Raw genomic sequence first — 18,218 nt, forward strand, 5'->3', positions numbered from 1 at the left:
TTGGCCGCCATCTTGGTGGAAGAATAAGCAGGATTGGACAGTCCTACATTTCCATTTGTCCCACATCTTCCAGGCTCTTCTCCAACTCCTGATAGGAACACTCTCCAGTCCCACAGTCTTTCGGCCATTATCTAGAGGAGCAGCGTTCTCCCGCCAGCAGCGCGCCTCTGTCAGCTGCTTTTCCTGTTTAAATTTCCGGCCCGCCGGTATATGCTTGCAACAACTAAAACACAGCTTATACTCTTGGCATCCGTTGATCTGTATTATTCGGTGGATGATCTTTGTCACAGTATTCTTGTATTTATGAGAATGGAAGTGCATTCTTTACGACTTGCATGTAAAGTCTGAGTAAGTGTTCCTGGTGATCTTTAAGGGTAAGTCAGTTCTGGATGACTCGTAGATAGTCTGTGAAGGTGGTATCATGAGTCTAAAAAGGCAAGTCAGATTTTGACTGCTTGCATACAGATCTTGTGATACGGTTTTCAGTACCCTTCCTAGGTGGACGAGGGGAGGTATGGCAATATGCCATGAAGGCATTGGGCATGGATGGGGGATTTTGAGGCGTCAGTAATGTGAGGCGAACAACTGTTTAGTTTTCTCAAGGTTTGTCTTTTTACTTTAAACAAAATTAGAAAATAAACCCTAAGTAAACCTACTCTACCGGGGGATTCCCTACCTAGTCTTGGATCTAAGGGAAACCCTCTCAGCATACACAAAACTAATATGTACGCTAAACCGAAACATTCAAAGCAACATGGAAACAACATAAATAAAAGGTTACCAAACAACTTGTCTTGGATGACTTCTACTCATCCTGGGTAGATCTTGCTCCCCAGGAATGTCCCAAAGTCAATTTCAATTTCTTCCAAGGAAAGTAAGTCTTAAACCAAGACTTGAAAAGTTCCAAAGAAACAAACATTCAAATAAATAAAAATCCACTATGAACAGTTCCTTCTTTGCCTGATGAAAAGATTCCCTTTCCAAATTCCACAAAGAAAACAGCAATGGTATTCCTGGATAACCTCCTTCCCGGAAAGAATGGGTAAAGTCGAAGATTAAAGTAACACTTCTCCTTAACAACAACTCTTCTTCTTGCAACTTCTGCAGCATCTTTAAATACAATTGTCAGGATGCTTCTTCTTAGGGTTTGCTCTTTCTATAGCAACTCCCTTCTGTCATTGATACTGTGAGAGCGGGCTCCCTTGCTCCATTGTGGAGTTCAGCTTCTACTAGATTCAACAGATACTGTTCTGACAAAGGTATCAACAACCACAGTTCTACTGCTGCTACTACAACTTAGAATGTCAGGCAACTTCCACAAGATTCTTTGAACTCTGCAGATGGCCAAGGTACTCTTTTCTCTTGTATGGAAAGAAAGGGCAGCCTCTTTGCCTTTCCTTTCGTCTTGCAGCTACCAGAAAATATATCTGTCTTTAGCTTCCAGACATTCTGCTCTGCATATGTTATTACTTTTCTTTTAACAAGTACCCAGCTCCCTTCCCCAGCTTCATGTATTTTGCCTCTGGTAGTTGCCCCTAAGCTGTAGTGCCACTCTTTCAGCCTTGGCTAACTTTGTCACCCTTGTATCAGAAGACTTGGTGTTGCTACAGCGACCTTAAAGTAGTGATGCTTAGTTCTTAAATTAGCTGTTTTAACTTTAACAGGGTTTGGTCTGCTTGCTTGGGTAATACTTGTTCTTAATTCAACTTCAGCCACTTAAACAACAGTGTTCGGTATATTACAAGTAGCACATTTCTTAATGGAAACACAATTAGGTGTATGCGATTCCGTTCTGATGTTGAACTTCCACTTCAAATGGATAAGCGTTCCCGCCTTTCGGTCATGCCCGAACTCTTCTGATGTTAATTATACTTGTAATATTACGAGAAAGTCAGTTGGCTTCATTAAGTTTACCGGCAACGTTCTCTTATTTAACAAGAGACACGCGACCGCCCGGCAACAGGTTACATCTAACAATGGGGAAAGAGATGCTTTTTCTACACGTGGGTACTTCAGCTTTGTTAATATATGTGTGTGATACAATTCCCTTGTTAGAATGACTTCCCACTTCTGCAAACAATTTATACTCGCTTTCATGTGCGCGCAAGTATAAAATAAGCTAGTTGCTGTTACCAGCAAGGTGGTATTGATGATTTGGAGTATGGAGCTTCCCTTTACTGACTCCACTATTACAGCTAATATGGGCTGCTTCTGCCTCCCAGCTTGGTTTCTTCTGCTGCTACTGCTACAGGCACTGTTCGTCCCCACACCCCTCTGCTGCATGGGTGTCTCCGATCCGGCCACATTAAAGGAGAGTTTTCCAATCTCCATCTTCCCTCAGATTGCTTCTGCACACGGGCCTTGGGTGGATGCACGACTTCAGCTCTGCATTCGCAGCAATTAGGCGCGCCTGGAAAGACTGCCCATTTCCTCCAGCCTCTTCCAGTGCTGCGACAAACTGGGTTTCTGAGCACAGGACCAACTCGGAGCCTGCAGGTGAAATCTGCACTTCCTCTGCTCCGGCGTCCCTTCTGTGGTCACACTTCCTAGTGAACAGCCAGCCTCGTGCTCCGCTTATTCTTCTTCTGCTACTGCCAACCTTCCAGCTACTGCTCTTTCTTGCTGCAGGCTTTTATGTCCGTCAGGTGGGTTCATTGCCTTCAGGTACAGGCACTTGGGACTAATTGTCTGACCTTGCCAAAAGCTATTAGACCTGGCTGTCTGTTATTGGCTCCTGCATGCCTCCTCAGCCCTCTTCTTCGTCACAGTCCCATGCAGTCCACCTTAAAAAGATTTGGTTTTCCTACTTCTTTAAAAGGATTAAAGATGGGTTTGCCACTTTGTGAAATCACCCCACTGCCCTGGGCCTTGTCTCCACCCAGGTGATCTTCCCGCAGTACACCACCCTCAGGATTGGGATCAGTAAGCATCTGCCCTCTCCTGGCCGTCCGGGAGGAGACTTTAGGCAGGGTTTTCCTGGGGGATTTGTAGGATTCTCCACAGGGACCCTCAAAAGAAAAATGGGGATACAATGTCTCGTCCGATGATGCCATGATACTCTACCGGAAGCTGCTCCCCTTGTAATCCTTCCTCATATATTCGCCCTCATGGTCAGGATCAGGTAGCGGCTGCCGTCCCCTGGCCACATGGGGAGAGGTCACAGCCGGGAAAGCAGTGATGCCACCATCATATTCATCACAATATCTACCTTGTTATCCTTTATTAAAAGGAGTGTGTTATCACCTAACATAGTGTGTGGACATTCCATTGTGGGGAGCTTGGGGATTCACTTTACTTAAGAACCAGCCTGCATCACCTCCTTTGAGTCTCGGCCTTGGTTGCTTGTCCATAGCTACCATTAGAGAACCTTGGCTGGGGTGCTCTGTGGCTCTACCCCAACTATATGGTGGGCATAAGTACAGACACCCACCCACCCTCCAGTGTTTACAATGAATTTCACCTATTTGTTGACTTTTCTCAGGGTCAGCCCATCGTGGACTCTGGCTATTAGGCCATAGAATTATGTAATTGTATTCAACTCCTTGTGGGGTATTCCCAGACACAGCCCTTCGTGGGCTGTTTAAGTGCCTCACTGTCCTCCACCCACATCCTATGACCTACCGCATACCTGTACTCCTGCGACGTGGAAGACGGCTTCTGCCTTCGCTGCGGATCAGTGGCTCCAGCGTCTTTGCAGTCTGGTTTCTTCATTTTGTTCCCCCTGCCTGCAACCAACAGTACTTTGTTGTTGAGATGACTGGACCCGGTATGCTACTGGCAGCTCCTCTCTTCTCCCTCGGCTTGGTGGTTTAGCGCTCCTTGGGCGCTTTACCTTCCTGGATTCAGCAGCGTTCAGCAGGCTCTGTTTTTCCTCCACCCACCACGTTCTCTGCGTGGTCCTGCCTCAAAGCTCCTCCTGGAATGGAGACGTCCCAGTCAGTGCTCTTCAGCAAAAGTTTCTGCGTTTTGTAATCAGTCGGGGTCTTTCCCTTCTGCATGAGAATCTGGTCTTTTATGTTCCTTCATGGAAATGGAGAGATAACAAACCATTGCTGCTGTTCTTCCGAGATGGGCATTAAGAGACTGGGTCAGAAACCAAGCTGGTCCTCTTTAAAAGAGCATTGCATATTATGCTACTGCTCAACCTCCCACCCATATATCAAACGCATGCTTGGGACTCTGAATTAAAGGGTAATGTAACAGCTTTACTTGGGATTCCTTGTCCCAGTGATATCCTGCTTTACTTGTCCCTTAGAGGGTGTTAGGTGGAGCAGGCTCACCTCCCTTGTCCCAAAGGGAGTGCCTCCCCCATGGGGAGAAGGGACGGAGTCCCTTGATTTGTCACAGGTCTTAAAGCAAACCATACCAAAAAGGAAGGGTGTCCCAAAGAAGTCTATGGCAGGAAAGCAATACAATGAAAATCTCTCCAAACACTCTTTTGCACCCTTTCTAAAGCTCCCTTCAATTATCCCCCTCTCTCTCGATCACCTTTCTTTCACACGCCTTTTTAAACCCCTTTCCCCACACTACACTCGACTTGTACCACTCTCCCTTACTCACAATACCTTACCTGCACTCTCTCAGAACACTGCCACAGTCTCATCAACACTTAATCCACTGTCTGCCCTCCGCCTGATCCCTTGATCGACCACCACTCCACCTGATCACCTTTCAATCTTATCTGTGCTGATGTGCTTTTATAACACATTCTTCCCCCTTCCAATATTCCTCCTGGTTCCTATTGATCCCCCTGGTCGCATGCTCCCGGCATAGACAGAGTAGGGCTTGAGCGGGCAAGGCCTCCCCCAAGTCTGTAAATGCCTACTCAGCAGTCCTGTATGGACATGTACAGATGTTAATGTCACTGAGGTGTGCTTAAATACATTAGCTTCAGGCAACACTTGTTAATCAATCCTGGCTATGCCTCTGATGGTCCCCCCTGGCCAGTCTATGGCTAAGCTATCTCTGGAAGGCTCAAAAAGGCTTAGCCCAACTGCCTTTCAGTCCCCATTTGCAGGGTAGCAGCCCTATGCTCAGACTGCTCCTTTTCCTTGTGGCTTTCTTCATGTGCTGGTGAGTTTTGTTTCCAATAAGATTTGGAAAGAATGTCTGTGTATCTTCTCCCCTACAAAACCTGCTCACTCTGAGTCCGTTTTCTGTTGCCCCATCGTTTGTCTGGGATCCATCTGGGGTTGGTAGGCGATGCTGGGTTTCTCATCTCTGTCTGGCAAGAAAAATCCCAGTCCATTTAATTAATGTTCTTGATTCCATTCCATTGGTTCTGGTGGTTGCGCCCGGGTGCGTGCTGAGAGTTGCTGTCCTGAAAAGGAGAGCACCCTGGCCAGAAGAGGCTGAAATACATTGTTGAAGGGACAGTGGTATCGGGCACATTCAATGCATACTCTGGGTGTGGGGGAAAAGGCCGGCCCCCCCGCTCCTCCCTCACCCACTTTCTGGGATAAGATGAGCTCTGACACACACCCTGGGAGGCCGCCTACCCCCCTGGTTGGGAGTGCGCTCTGTTCTTCCCGACAGGCTCATGATCCTGTCACACCATGCTGACTCGGCCATCTAGATTGAAGTTTAGTGTTCAGCTCATGTGCTATTCTTATCATGCTGGTCGTCGTCTGTAGACATACCCAAACATGTCCACCACCGAGTGGAATTAAATTAACATGGAGACATTGGCTTGGTTTTCTTCTGCTTTAGAACTAAACATTTCCATACTACCTGTATGGATTAGGATAAAAGAAACCAATTTGAGTCACCAATAGAAGTGGCTATCATTCTTGTGGGTGTGACTGTTGTAGGGTTTAGGGGTGCAAGCATCACCAGACTGGGCATTTTTTAAAGAGTAATTCTTCAAAAGAATGTTGGTTAGTTTAAAGGATGAACAATTTACTGTAGATCATTGAGTCGTACAGCAATTGCCTGATACCATTCAAACCACCTCCCTGAAGTGTTTTTGGTAATTGTGCTTGCTTCTTAGATAAGGCTAATCTAATTGCATGGTTGAAAACTTCTACTGGAATGCAGAGCAGGGGAAAGAAATCGTGTAAGCAATAGGATTAATTGGGCTTAACTGTGGGGAAAGATAACATTTGTTTTACTTACATTTGTAAATGAAATACCCCTCATTCGCGCATCGAGGTCCCTCAGATTGTTTTTTTTTCGCCCAAAATACTGGTCGCTTTATGCAGAGCTAGTAAGAGACATTGCCATTTACTCAACCCTTGGTCGATTTGTCAGTTATTATTAACTTATACCACCTCCAGTCCTCTTTCGACGGCCATTCAACTTCCCTGCCGAGTCAAGATCTTCGGCGGTGGTTTCGACAGAGGTGATCCTATCGGCTGAATCAACCGGCTGCCTCCGCCGGCCGTAAGGGCCAGCAGCCCTCCCCGCAGCCGCATGCGCACAGAGTTTCGACAGAGGTGATCCTATCGGCTCTGCTGAACACGTGGCCAGGCCTCGCCGGCCTACACAGTAGGGAGAGTGGGGGTTGGTGTGGACATTTCTGTTTCTTCTAGAATGCCTTTCCTTTTCTCCCCCCTTTCCTTCTGGGTCGTTATCACTGGTTACGTCCTCAACTATGGAGAGGAATCCTTTTAGATTTTGCCCATGTAACAGCAAATTTCCATCGAAGGACAAGCATAAGCGGTGTAAGCTCTGCTTACCCCTCGACCACAACGAGGCCGGGTGTGTGGCCTGTAAACTCCTTAGTCCAAAAACTTTGAAGGAATGCAGGGTCAAAAGGTGGGCAGCTACGGCACGTCTAAGGCTGATTCCTCACCCGCAGCCGCCGAATGCGACGAGGGGGTAGTGATAACGCTACCTCCCGAACAGAGGTTGTTGACCTCTCATTGGAGCGCTCCCGCTCCATCGCGTCTGTCCCCGGCCCCGACAAGCTTGTCTCCGGCCCTACTTATGGGAATGTACACCCCAGTGACGCTGACGCACATGAAAAAGTCACTAAACACACAACCCACGGCCATTCGTCGAGTAAATCGAAGAAGACCTCAGCGCCAACGGAGACGCTGAATCAACCGGCTGCCTCCGCCGGCCGTAAGGGCCAGCAGCCCTCCCCGCAGCCGCATGCGCACCTAGCGACTGGGCCGTCTTCAACTAAGTGCGATACCACCAAAATATCTGTTAAAATGCCTCGGAAGAGGGCGTCTGTCGACTGTAAGGTTCCGGCTCTGCCGAAAACTATTCACGACCAGCCCTCGACGGAGAAGCTAGTCATGGAAAGCATAGCTAGAATAGTCTCCAAAGACTCACAGAAACGGCTGGTGAAGGAGTCACCAAAGCCCGCTCAGAGGGTCATTTAGACACCGAAATCTAAGGAGGGTACTCTGGAACCTCCCCCCACATCGAAGGGAAAACCCAGAGATGCGTACCCATCACCGGGCCCACGAGAAGGTTTTTCAGAGGGCAATGGGGATATATCCTCCATGCTATGGGAGAGATCTCGACGCCTAGAGGCGGAGGAGCAAGCCTTTCCGCCACTAGACCATTCAGGGTTATCCCAGTGGACTAGGGAAAGATTTGAATCATGTATGGACAGGCTAGATAGGTTTGTGTCCACTTCTGAACACATTTCACCTAAAAGGCCTAGGGAGGTGCTCCCAGAACACCCTATGGCCAAATTCCCAATACTTTTTGACCTACTTGAGGAAGAAATAGATGCATATGACCTCACTGAAGAGGATCCACACTTTCAGGAAGCGGAAGAATCCCTTAATCCTGAAGATCTGCAAGACCCTGTAGTTGACTTTGAGAAAGACCCAGACATATGTGAACCACAGCCCTGGCAGTCACCAGGGGCGTCAAAAGACCCTGATGTTTTAGATCTCCCCTCTCCTCTGACCACGCCGGTCAGAGAACCTTCGCCTGTGGACGATCAACCCACATTCAATGCAATGATACGCAAGGCGGCAGCACATTTTCAAATTAATACGGGGGAGACTACCCCAGAAGTAGATTTTGTTGAAAGAATAATTAAGGAAAAGCCAGCTGCTAGCCAAGCCATACCTCTTCTCGCCTCAGTCAAGAGACGCCTCGTTCCCTCTTTATCTGCACCTGCATTAGTTAGAGGTGCCAATTCAAGAATCGAGAAGCTTTTTAGCCCCTCACCTTCTGATCCCTTCTATATTAGGGGTCATTCCATACCAGATTCTCTGGTAGTAACTACCACGAGGAAAAGAATGGGGGTTCTGCTATCTACTAGTGAAGCACCTCCGGACAAAGAGGGGAAGAAGCTTTATGCCTTAGGGAAGAGGATTACATCCTCAGCAGCTTTTGCCACGCGTATTGCCAACAATACAACTTTGTTGGCTAGCTACGCCGATGCCCAATGGGGACTGTTGCGCGAAGACCTACAAGAAGTCCCTGAGCCCTTGCGAACCCGCTCATTAGCCACTGTGGCAGACGGGACTGTGGTAAACTGAAACATCATCAAGAACACCTTAGATGCTGCGGAAACGGCTGGTCGTTCCCTAGTCCAGGGTGTACTTCTTAAGTGACATGCTTGGCTCAGTAACTCAGGTTTCAAGCCAGAAACACAGGCGTACCTCATCAACAAACTCCTTTAAGACTCAAACTTGTTTGATAAGGCGGTTGATGATGCACTGGAAACGGCTAAGAAGGAACACAAAACATTAAAAACCCTAGACCAAATCACGAGACCTCCTAATAAGTGAGGTTATGGCAACAGGTGCTTTTTTCATGGCCAATGGCAAAATCAACAATAATACACCTCAGCCAGCAACTGGTCCTCCCCTCAGGGAACCAGTGAACAGTATGCTCAAAGAGGACAACGTTGTGGCAAGGGAAGAGGTCGGGGCCCCACTCCCAGAGGCTCCCTGGCTACCACCACCAAATGACCCAAATGTTCGGGTCCCCTCCCATGCATCTCCGGTCGGGGGCCGGTTAACATAATTTCTGCAAGCATGGGAGGGAATTACCACAGACAGTTGGGTACTGTCAACAATAGCCCACGTTTACTGCATCGAATTCAGTCGGTCTCCAACATTCAGACCCCCAAGGAGAAGACGTCTATCACCAGAACACCTCTCCGTCCTTCTTCAGGAAGTCGACCTGCTGCTGGAAAAAGGAGCCATAGAGGTCGTGCCTCTATCACATGTAAAGCAGGGCATTTATTCAGTGTACTTCCTTGTACCCCAAAAAGGATTTAACCATGCGCCCTGTATTAGATCTGCGCCCAGCGAACAAATTTGTAAAACCTCAAAAACTTCGTATGGTGACTTTGCAGGAGGTAATCCCCCTGCTCACACCGGGGGATTACATGGCAACATGGGACATGAAAGATGCATACTTTCATATTTCAATGTTGCCATCACACAGGAAATACCTCAGATTCTTGATAGAAAGCAAACACTATCAGTTCAAAGTGGTACCCTTCGGCATAGCCTCGGTGCCAAGGGTATTCACGAAGGTAGTGGCAGCGGCACACCTAAGCAGGTTGTCCATTCCGGTCTATCCTTACCTCGACGACTGGCTCATAACAGGGGATTCTTTATAAACATGTTTCTCAAATACCCAAAAGACTGTATACCTCTTGTTCCAACTGGGCTTCTCCATCAACAAGAAGAAATCCAGTCTGGACCCCAGCCAAGTCAAGCAATTCCTAGGGGCTCTAATTCGAACAAAGGACAGCCTCGTCTTCCCCTCCAACGAGAGGGTCCAAAACATGCTGTTTCAGATCCCTCAATATGTAGCCGGTCGAGAGGTGATGGCACGCAAAGCCATGCGATTGCTAGGAATGATGGCGTCATGTATATATTTAGTCCCTCACGCGCACCTGCGCATGCACCCAATGCAAGAGTGGCTCAACAGCCAGTGGTGTCAGGCCAGCGTACAATGGGACGATCTAGTGGTTGTCTCGCAAGCCTTGGTTCTCTCGCTGCGGTGGTGGTCGAGGGAAAACCTTGTTTTGGGGAAATCCTTCGCCACCCCCGCAGCGGACGCCATTCTAACCACAGGCGCATCCCTCACTGGATGGGGGGCCCACCTATCCCATCACACCGCACACGGAGTTTGGACTCCAAGTGTGGCGTCCAAACACACAAACCTGCTGGAATTGTTGGCGGTCTTCAAAGCATTGAAGGCCTTCCAGACACACCTACAAGGGAAAACAGTGCTGATCCCCACAGACAGCACCACAGCCATGTACTACCTGAACAAGCAAGGGGGCACTCACTCTCCAGGACTGTCCAAGCTGTCCCAGAACATCTGTAAGTGGGCTCTCAAACACATGTTCCTGTTATCTCAACATGTACCAGGGGAACTCAATCTTCTGGCAGACGGGCTCAGCAGAGACTTCTCTCTGCCTGAAGAGTACGAATGGCGATTGCACGAAGACATTGTCGCCAACGTTTTTGCAGAATGGGGCTTCCCAGAGATTGACCTGTTCGCAACTCTGGAGAACACCCAATGCCAAGATTACGCCTCCAGGTACCCCCAGAACCGCTCCAAGGGGAACGGTCTTTGGATAACATGGTCAGGAAAATGTGTCTACACTTTAAACCGCCCCCATCGCCCCCCGACTTCCCTTCTCCGACAAGATAGTGCACAAGATGCACCAGGAACCAGTTATCATGATACTGGTGGCCCCCATGTGGGCCCGCCAACCCTGGTTTGCTCATGTGATGGAGATGTCACTGTCGCCTCCAGTGAAACTACCCTGCCCGTACAACATGTTGTCACAGGACAAGGGCCAAACGCTACATCCATGCCCACAGACCCTGAACTTGGCAGCCTGGCTCCTGAGGTCATAGAATTTGGACATTTGCAGCTCCCTCAAAGATGCATGGACATTCTCAGAGAGGCAAGGAAACCGAACACTCGTTACTGCTACTCTAGTAAGTGGAAACGGTTCGTCATCTGGTGTAACTCAAAGAGCATCAACCCGTTGACTGCTCTCCCACACATATTGTTCTATACCTGACTCACTTGCTCGACTCAGGGTTAGTCTTTAATTCGGTTAAAGTTCCCCTTGCTGCACTCTCCGCCTACACTACGTATCAACATAAAGTGTTATGGTGGAAAGTTCCAGTTATTAAAGCCTTCATGGAGGGAGTGAAAAGAATTCACCCTCCTATATCTAACCCAGCTCCCGGATGGGACCTGAACGTTGTTTTAACCAGGCTAATTGGCTCCCCTTCGAGCCCATGCATAAAGCGACACTTAAGGATCTCACTCTCAAGACTGCTTTCTTGATAGCTATCACCTCCATTAGGAGAGTGAGTGAACTACAAGCGCTCTCTCTCTTAGATCCCTTTGTAACAGTTCACAAAGATAACTTGGTTCTACGCACACACCCTAGGTTTGCACCGAAATTAATTTCAAAGTTTCATGTCAACCAGTCTATAGAACTACCAACGTTCTTTTAAAACCCATCAAACTTGGGAGAAAAGAGCCTACACACACTGGATGTGCGCAGGGCGGTCATGTTTTAAATGGAAACAATTTGACCACTAAGAAAGACTAATCAGTTCTTTGTCTCAGTGGCGGCAGGAAGAGGAGGAGATGCAGTTTCCAAATCCACTGTATCTGGATGGATTGTCCAGTGCATCACTCTCTGTTTCTCTCTTGCTAAGAGAGAACTGCCCTTCAAGCCTAGAGCACATTCTGCTCGAGGCACGGGGGCATCCATAGCATTCATTGCAAATGTTCCCCTTGAGTCCATTTGCAAGGCGGCAACCTGGAGTTCTGTACACACCTTTACAAAACACTATTGTCTAGATGCCCATTCTAGATCTGATTCCCAGGTGGGACAAGCAGTACTAAGACATCTTTTCTCTACTGTCTTCTCACAACCCACCTCCAACTCCGGGTACTGCTCGCTAGTCTATGCACAGCATGTGATTCTAAGCAGATTAACAAACATCAGAAGACATGCATTACTTACCGTAAAAGCATTTCTGATGGTTGTATCTGCTTAGATTCACATGCACCCACCCTTCCTCCCCGCTCGGATGGAAGGAACATAGACGTCTTATTACTTTCTCTCTTTTCTGTACTCACTCACGTTAGTCATAAGGCTCCCTCATGGCAGAAAAATACAGAGGGACCTCGACGCGTGAGGGATTTTGGGTACACTACACGTCATTATTGGGATAGTATTACAGACACGCCTATGTCGACGTCCCCTTTTCGAATTTCGAAAAACAAGATGCAATACTCCGCAGTGACCACTGGATGTCAGACTATGCATAGCATGTGAATCTAAGCAGATACAAACATCATAAATGCTTTTACGGTAATGCATGTCATTCAAAGAATGGTCATGGAGATTCATAGTTACAAATATTGTCATTCTGAATTGCACAATCCTCCACTTGGGGAATTGATCCCAATCTGGTTCAAAGTCTAGATTATCTTCCAAATTGATGCACGCTACAGGGAAACAATTATCCCTAATTTTAAGGCACGTTTTATGCTACTTTTTCTGATCACCGACTTCTAAATCTTCAGTGTAGACTGTAACTCTCTACACAGATAAACTGACTGCCCACCACAAATGGTCATCTACGTGGCCGGTTTTTGTAGGGTGTTTTAGGGCCAAACTGCCTGATTCATGGAATTATTTGCACCGAAAACAGGCATTTGTGTGCCATTCTGCCCGCAAATCCCCATTTTTCAAACGGGGATTTGCGGGCAGAATGGCGCACAAATCCCCGTTTCCTGAGAAAATAATTCCATGAATCAGGCAGTATGTGTTGTGCCGGCTATATTCAGAACAGTTTGACTCTGTGTCTCCAACATTGCACCAAGATAATACCATATTTAAAACTGAATTATTATTTTGTGTGTTTTACCCGTGTGCTAATCAATAGATCCTTAAATTAAAAAAGTAACTTTTTTTCTTTTCCTCTAAAGATATGTGTTGTAATTGGTTATCTGAACAGTTTTGCTTTGTGATGGATAACATGATCAATGTTCTTTTTCCTATAGTTGGAGGAAGCAAACCGAACTCTGACCAGTGATGTGGCTAACCTCGCAAATGAGAAAGAAGAACTGAACAACAAAGTGAAAGATCTCCAGGAAGGTGGGTACCCGCCCAAGCAAATGGGACTGCTCCAGTAAAATCTATATTGTTAAAATATGGGCCCATCTTCGCATCACGTACTGATAAGCTTTCATGTGGTTTCAGAAATTCAGAGGCTGATGGAAGAGGAAGCAAACATAGGAGCTTCTAGATCGCAGCTGGAGAAGCAGCTGATAAGCGAGAGAACTCTGAAAACGCAGGTAAAAACCATTTTGTTGCTTTACCATTTCCTTAAACTAACTAATCACTGGGACTCTCACCAAATGAGACTTCCAGCACCACCTACCGCATGATGTGCTCTTTGCAGTTAAACATATTCACATAAATTCCAAATCAAAAATATTTATCTGGCAACATATTGGCTATTTTGGTAGTCTTGTTTTGATTTGTTTCCTAGTTATCCTTCAGATTTCCCAAATACAGTCCACTGCATTAGCTGAAAAAAGAAACTTCGCCATCCACACCATTAACCTTACTTGAGTCTTAAAGTGCACTTCTGTCATATCCCTGTAGTAGTAGTATTGTATTTTTAGTTTACCTATTCAGTCAGTCCATGCTCTGTCATACAGCTGTATAGTTGGAATTTGTATCTCGGAACGCTTTCCTGATAGTTAATGTTGTCTCAACCACTGTCTTTTCTCACCTGCCCCCCCCCTCACTTGCCCAATCTATCAGCCCTCTTCTCCCTCCGTATCTCACTTACTTATCTAATCTGCTAGCCCCTGTGTAGTTCTGCTAAGTGCAGGGTACCTTTGATTTGTACCTTTGCTTGCCATTGCTCTAGCTATTATTTGTGTGAATTTCACCAGGAATCTGTTTTCTGTCTTCCATTGCCCAATTTTAGATCCACTAATATATTCATTAAATATTGGTGTTATGTAGTAATATATTTTATTTGTGTGCACAGTTTGTAGCCCTTAGACAGTCTGTCTGAAATATTGCAAGATATTTCTGAACCTGCTACAACAGTGTCTGCAGCCTTTCACTCTCCAAACGTTTTCGATTAAAACTGACAACAGTCCTAACCACCATAGTCAATGATGAGGGATCATAGGTGTTGTAGTCAAGAACTCCCGCAGAGTCACAGGTTGCAGACCCCTGTGATGCATCAGGACATCAATACTTGTACTATACCTTTCTAAATGTTGGCAAATGCTGTTTCCATTCCCCAGTGCTAGATTATTTGTATGTACAAGAGCTATCTTTGTGGGTTAATAGTCATATCTGCTATTCTATACATGTTTCTATACATGTTTCCAACAACATCTTTGTGAGTGTTCACTGCTGGTGGTTTGCAAACAAAACTAGCTTCACAGGTGTTTGATGGCTTGAGAATGCTCTCTGAACAAGTAATCTTTCTTAATGGCAATTACAACTACTGGACCAAAATGGTGAATAATTAAGGAATGTTAATTGAAATGGCAATTCAAAATTATTAAGGAAAAGAGACGTACTGAGACCTACAGTTTTTTAGACCGGCCCATTGGGCAGAAATATGCTAGCTTTAATAGTTGCTAAAATCCTTACAGTGCCATTTAACGGTGAGCCATCTGTGTTTATTGATGCTGTATGCAGATTCTGGCAAGTGATTATGGATTTGTGTAGCACATGCTTATTTTTCTTGACAAAAAGATTGTCAACACCATTCCTAAGAAATTACAGGCCTTGTGGAATTCTCAATTCCATGATTTTCAAAACATTGGAGACATTTGGGTCCTTGACGTTTTCATTATTGTTTACTGCTGTCATTGATAATCCAGCACTGGCAATGCAGATGTTGATGTTAAGTTAAACCATTGTCAGAAAAACACTTATGCCAGTGGTATTCTAACCTTTTTTATGCTGAGCACCACCCATCACCCCTTGAGTGAAAATATTGCTAAAACTGCTTAAATTTTCTATAAAAACAAGTCACTGTAATACCTTTTAAAGACCTCTCCCACCACGGACATCCTTTGGGCCCACTATGTGGTGCAGCCCCACTGTTTGAAGATCAATGACGTATGTTGTAATATTTGTGCTTTGTCCTTCTTTGAGCACCTACATGACGTTTTTTAAAGTTAATTTCAGTTCAGATAGTTAGAATCTGAAAACGGTGTGCTTTCTTATAAAGGACTCCATTGCTGCATGCTAACATGTCTATTGTTGCAGGCTGTGAACAAGTTGGCAGAGATCATGAACAGAAAAGATCCCATTAATAAACGTGGAGCAGACACTGACGTGCGACGGAAGGATAAGGAAAATAGGAAGCTCCAGTTAGATCTGAAGTCAGAACGTGAAAAGTTAACGCACACCGTGATCAAGTATCAGAAAGAAGTGAACGAGATGCAGGCGGTAATGGGTTTCTTATAATGCCAATAACATATTTCATTAGCTTGTTTAAGATATAACATTGTGAGGGTGCATCCCACGGCATACTCCTCTGCTGCTCCATGGTATAGTGTTATGGTTCATCCTTCCATCTTAGCGGAAAGTAGATGACAACAGGTAAGTGAAGAGCTTAAAGTATTTTTCTACATCCTTCTTGCCTCAACATTTTGGAAAAAATGTTTTCCAGGCCAAAACAATTTGTGGAAAATGCCAGGTTTTTCCCAGTTATCATTCCATTTCCGAATTGTTGTGTAAAGAGGTTGAGGGGTTGCAAATGCAAATAAATATTGGTGGTCTTTTGCATTTTTTCAAATTGCCCTGTGATGCTGGACAGGTTTAATAAACGCACATAATTAGGGCTCCCACCTTCCCCTTCGCACCCCACTTTAACAATTGAGTTCCCAGAACCAATCTTGTAGGCCAGTGGTTGATGTAAGGGAAATGGTGACTATTCCATGGACATTACTCCACTGGTAGTAGGACATCTTACTTTATTACATTTCTCAAAGACAAACATATTCTGCCTATGCTTCAAAGCAAACTTGTCACCTCGCCCAGAACGTGAAGAAGCAGACAGTTGGGTCATCGTATGAATATAGGAACATGCGTGTGTAAGTAAAGTAACACAGTACTAGTGGGTAGGTTACAAATGTAAGTCACAACAGATGCACTGTTCATGTGCTAGTTTGGAGATTAAAAAGTAACAACGTTCTATCCAAATTGATACTTGTGCTGTGGTGATCACCTAGGAGTAAGAGGGATCTCTGCCTGAAGTAGATTTACCCTGAGTTGCCACATAATGTGCGCTGGTACCCAAAAGTAAAATAGTCCCTTTTTTGCATGTACATTTATCTTGTTTATTTTATAATTCACAAATGTATGGAGGCCAGCATGCTTTTCATGCCCCGCACGATTCCCCAAGACCTAATCTAGTGTATACATTTTAGAAAAAGCTCAATATGCAACTAGACAAATAGGGCTATGAGTTTAGATTTATTTGAACTTTGGTGATCACGTGACTGGGCCATTAACCAAATCAATAGCTATATAGGTGACTAGGCATATTGTGAATGTTTTTTTTAAAAAGGCATCATTGGGTTTGTCCCTCAATCTATGCACACGTCCTGAGTTGGGTGTAATTACTTCAATTCTTTGTGGATTTGTTTACTAAACAGAACAGTTTATTCAAAAAGTATGAATTTTATTATTGCGAAGGTTAAACATGGTGCCTTTTGAAAGGGATGGTTAGTAATGTGGAGTATATATAAACAAATTAGGTGCCAGTTTAGTATCTTGGTGTGATAATTGATATGTACCTGTAGCTTTTTGTTTCAGTTTATTATTGTTAATTTGAAATACAAATATCCTAGAAGTTTGAACGATATCCTACCATAGTTTAATGGCATTGATTTATAAAAAATGATACAATTCTCACTTTGTGTGGCACCTTAACTATCCATCTTATTAGAAGTACATGATTCTTAATGCCTCAGAGATTCAGTTTGCATGTATATTTATGCAGGCGGGCTCAGCTCACCTAGAACATAGGACAAAAATGATTATTGCCGATTCATGTGAAATCGCTCAGTCATTGCCGAGTACTTTCCAATCTAGATCTCTAAACAATATCCCTGCTTAAATTTAGAAGTAATAACATTTCATGTCTTATTCACAATCCACATTAAATGTACAAAATTATTTTTGGCCAACCTGATAAAATAAATTAGAAAACACATAAAAATATCAAAAGGGGTTTTCTATTACAACAATTCATGTAACCAACATGAACAATTTTTAAGGAAAAATACTAGTGAATTGAATTACCTATATTTTGAAAAAAATGTGTGAATTATTTATGTAGAAAAAGTTCATAAATCCGAAAGAGAAAAAGACAACACTTAAACCTGGTTCACCAAAGATCAAATCTGTCTGCCAAAAGGTAATTAATCATACACAATGAATAATCAATGGATCTCATATAGGTTTTGTCCCATATTATATCCATGGAGGATCACATTTTATGAGAGGTTAGAAGGATTCTTGATCAATATCGGTTCATAGGAATTGTAAAAAAATCAAATCCATCAGTTCCACAGGAATCATGATGGGTCAGGTCTACATCAATGGCATGTCATCTAATAGGAGTGTCAATAGAAGTTTCAGCAATTTTAAATTAAATTTCTCGCCTTTATCAGGACCCAAGTCAATGAAGAATACTGGACCCTATTAAATGTAGTCACAGGGAGAATATTCTTAAGGGGATAATCTTAAAGTACTTTAAAGTAGATTGCCCAAGTGAAAGACGGAAGTTGGCTCACTGTTAAAGCTTGACGAGTTTCCAAATGGATGTATTGATCATCCATGTTAATTGATTTATACAAAAAATAAAGAGGGTAAGGAGTTAGTGATACCTTCATAAGTGACTTCAAAATTAATTACCTTGGCCCTTGTGATGGTGTTGCAAAGACTTCATAGTGCTCAGACAGAGGAATCTTTGAAGTACCAAGGGATAATGTAAGTATTGTGGATAAATTGTAGAAAGTCATCTTGAGGTAGTGCGAGCAGCAAAAGATCTTGCCTAATTGAGTATTTTGAAATCTCTAAACGCCAAGCGTTATAGTACGACAAGGCAAGTGGTCGACCTACTGCGCCATATTTATTAGCCAAGTAGCTAAATTAATCGCTTAGCAAGATAATCATGTTCGTGAGCAACGTGGTGACATAAGTTATAATCTAAATATTGTCTATATCAGCTTGTACCAATGGTGAGTGCTAG

General features: G+C 44.6%; 1 protein-coding gene across 3 annotated transcripts in view; it reads left to right on the forward strand.

The window, feature by feature from the left end:
- Nucleotides 1-18,218, forward strand: part of ROCK2 (Rho associated coiled-coil containing protein kinase 2) — a 1,440,935-nt gene that overhangs the window by 1,284,821 nt on the left and 137,896 nt on the right. For all 3 annotated transcript variants that reach the window (XM_069605961.1, XM_069605962.1, XM_069605963.1), the window contains exons 23-25: nucleotides 12,979-13,072; nucleotides 13,178-13,272; nucleotides 15,224-15,406. In XM_069605961.1, coding sequence (XP_069462062.1) covers nucleotides 12,979-13,072; nucleotides 13,178-13,272; nucleotides 15,224-15,406 — 372 coding nt within the window. The remainder of the gene's footprint in view (nucleotides 1-12,978; nucleotides 13,073-13,177; nucleotides 13,273-15,223; nucleotides 15,407-18,218) is intronic.

The sequence above is a fragment of the Ambystoma mexicanum genome, chromosome 4p (assembly GCF_040938575.1).
Source record: "Ambystoma mexicanum isolate Mex_15411 chromosome 4p, UKY_AmexF1_1, whole genome shotgun sequence".
Classification (NCBI taxonomy): domain Eukaryota; kingdom Metazoa; phylum Chordata; class Amphibia; order Caudata; family Ambystomatidae; genus Ambystoma; species Ambystoma mexicanum.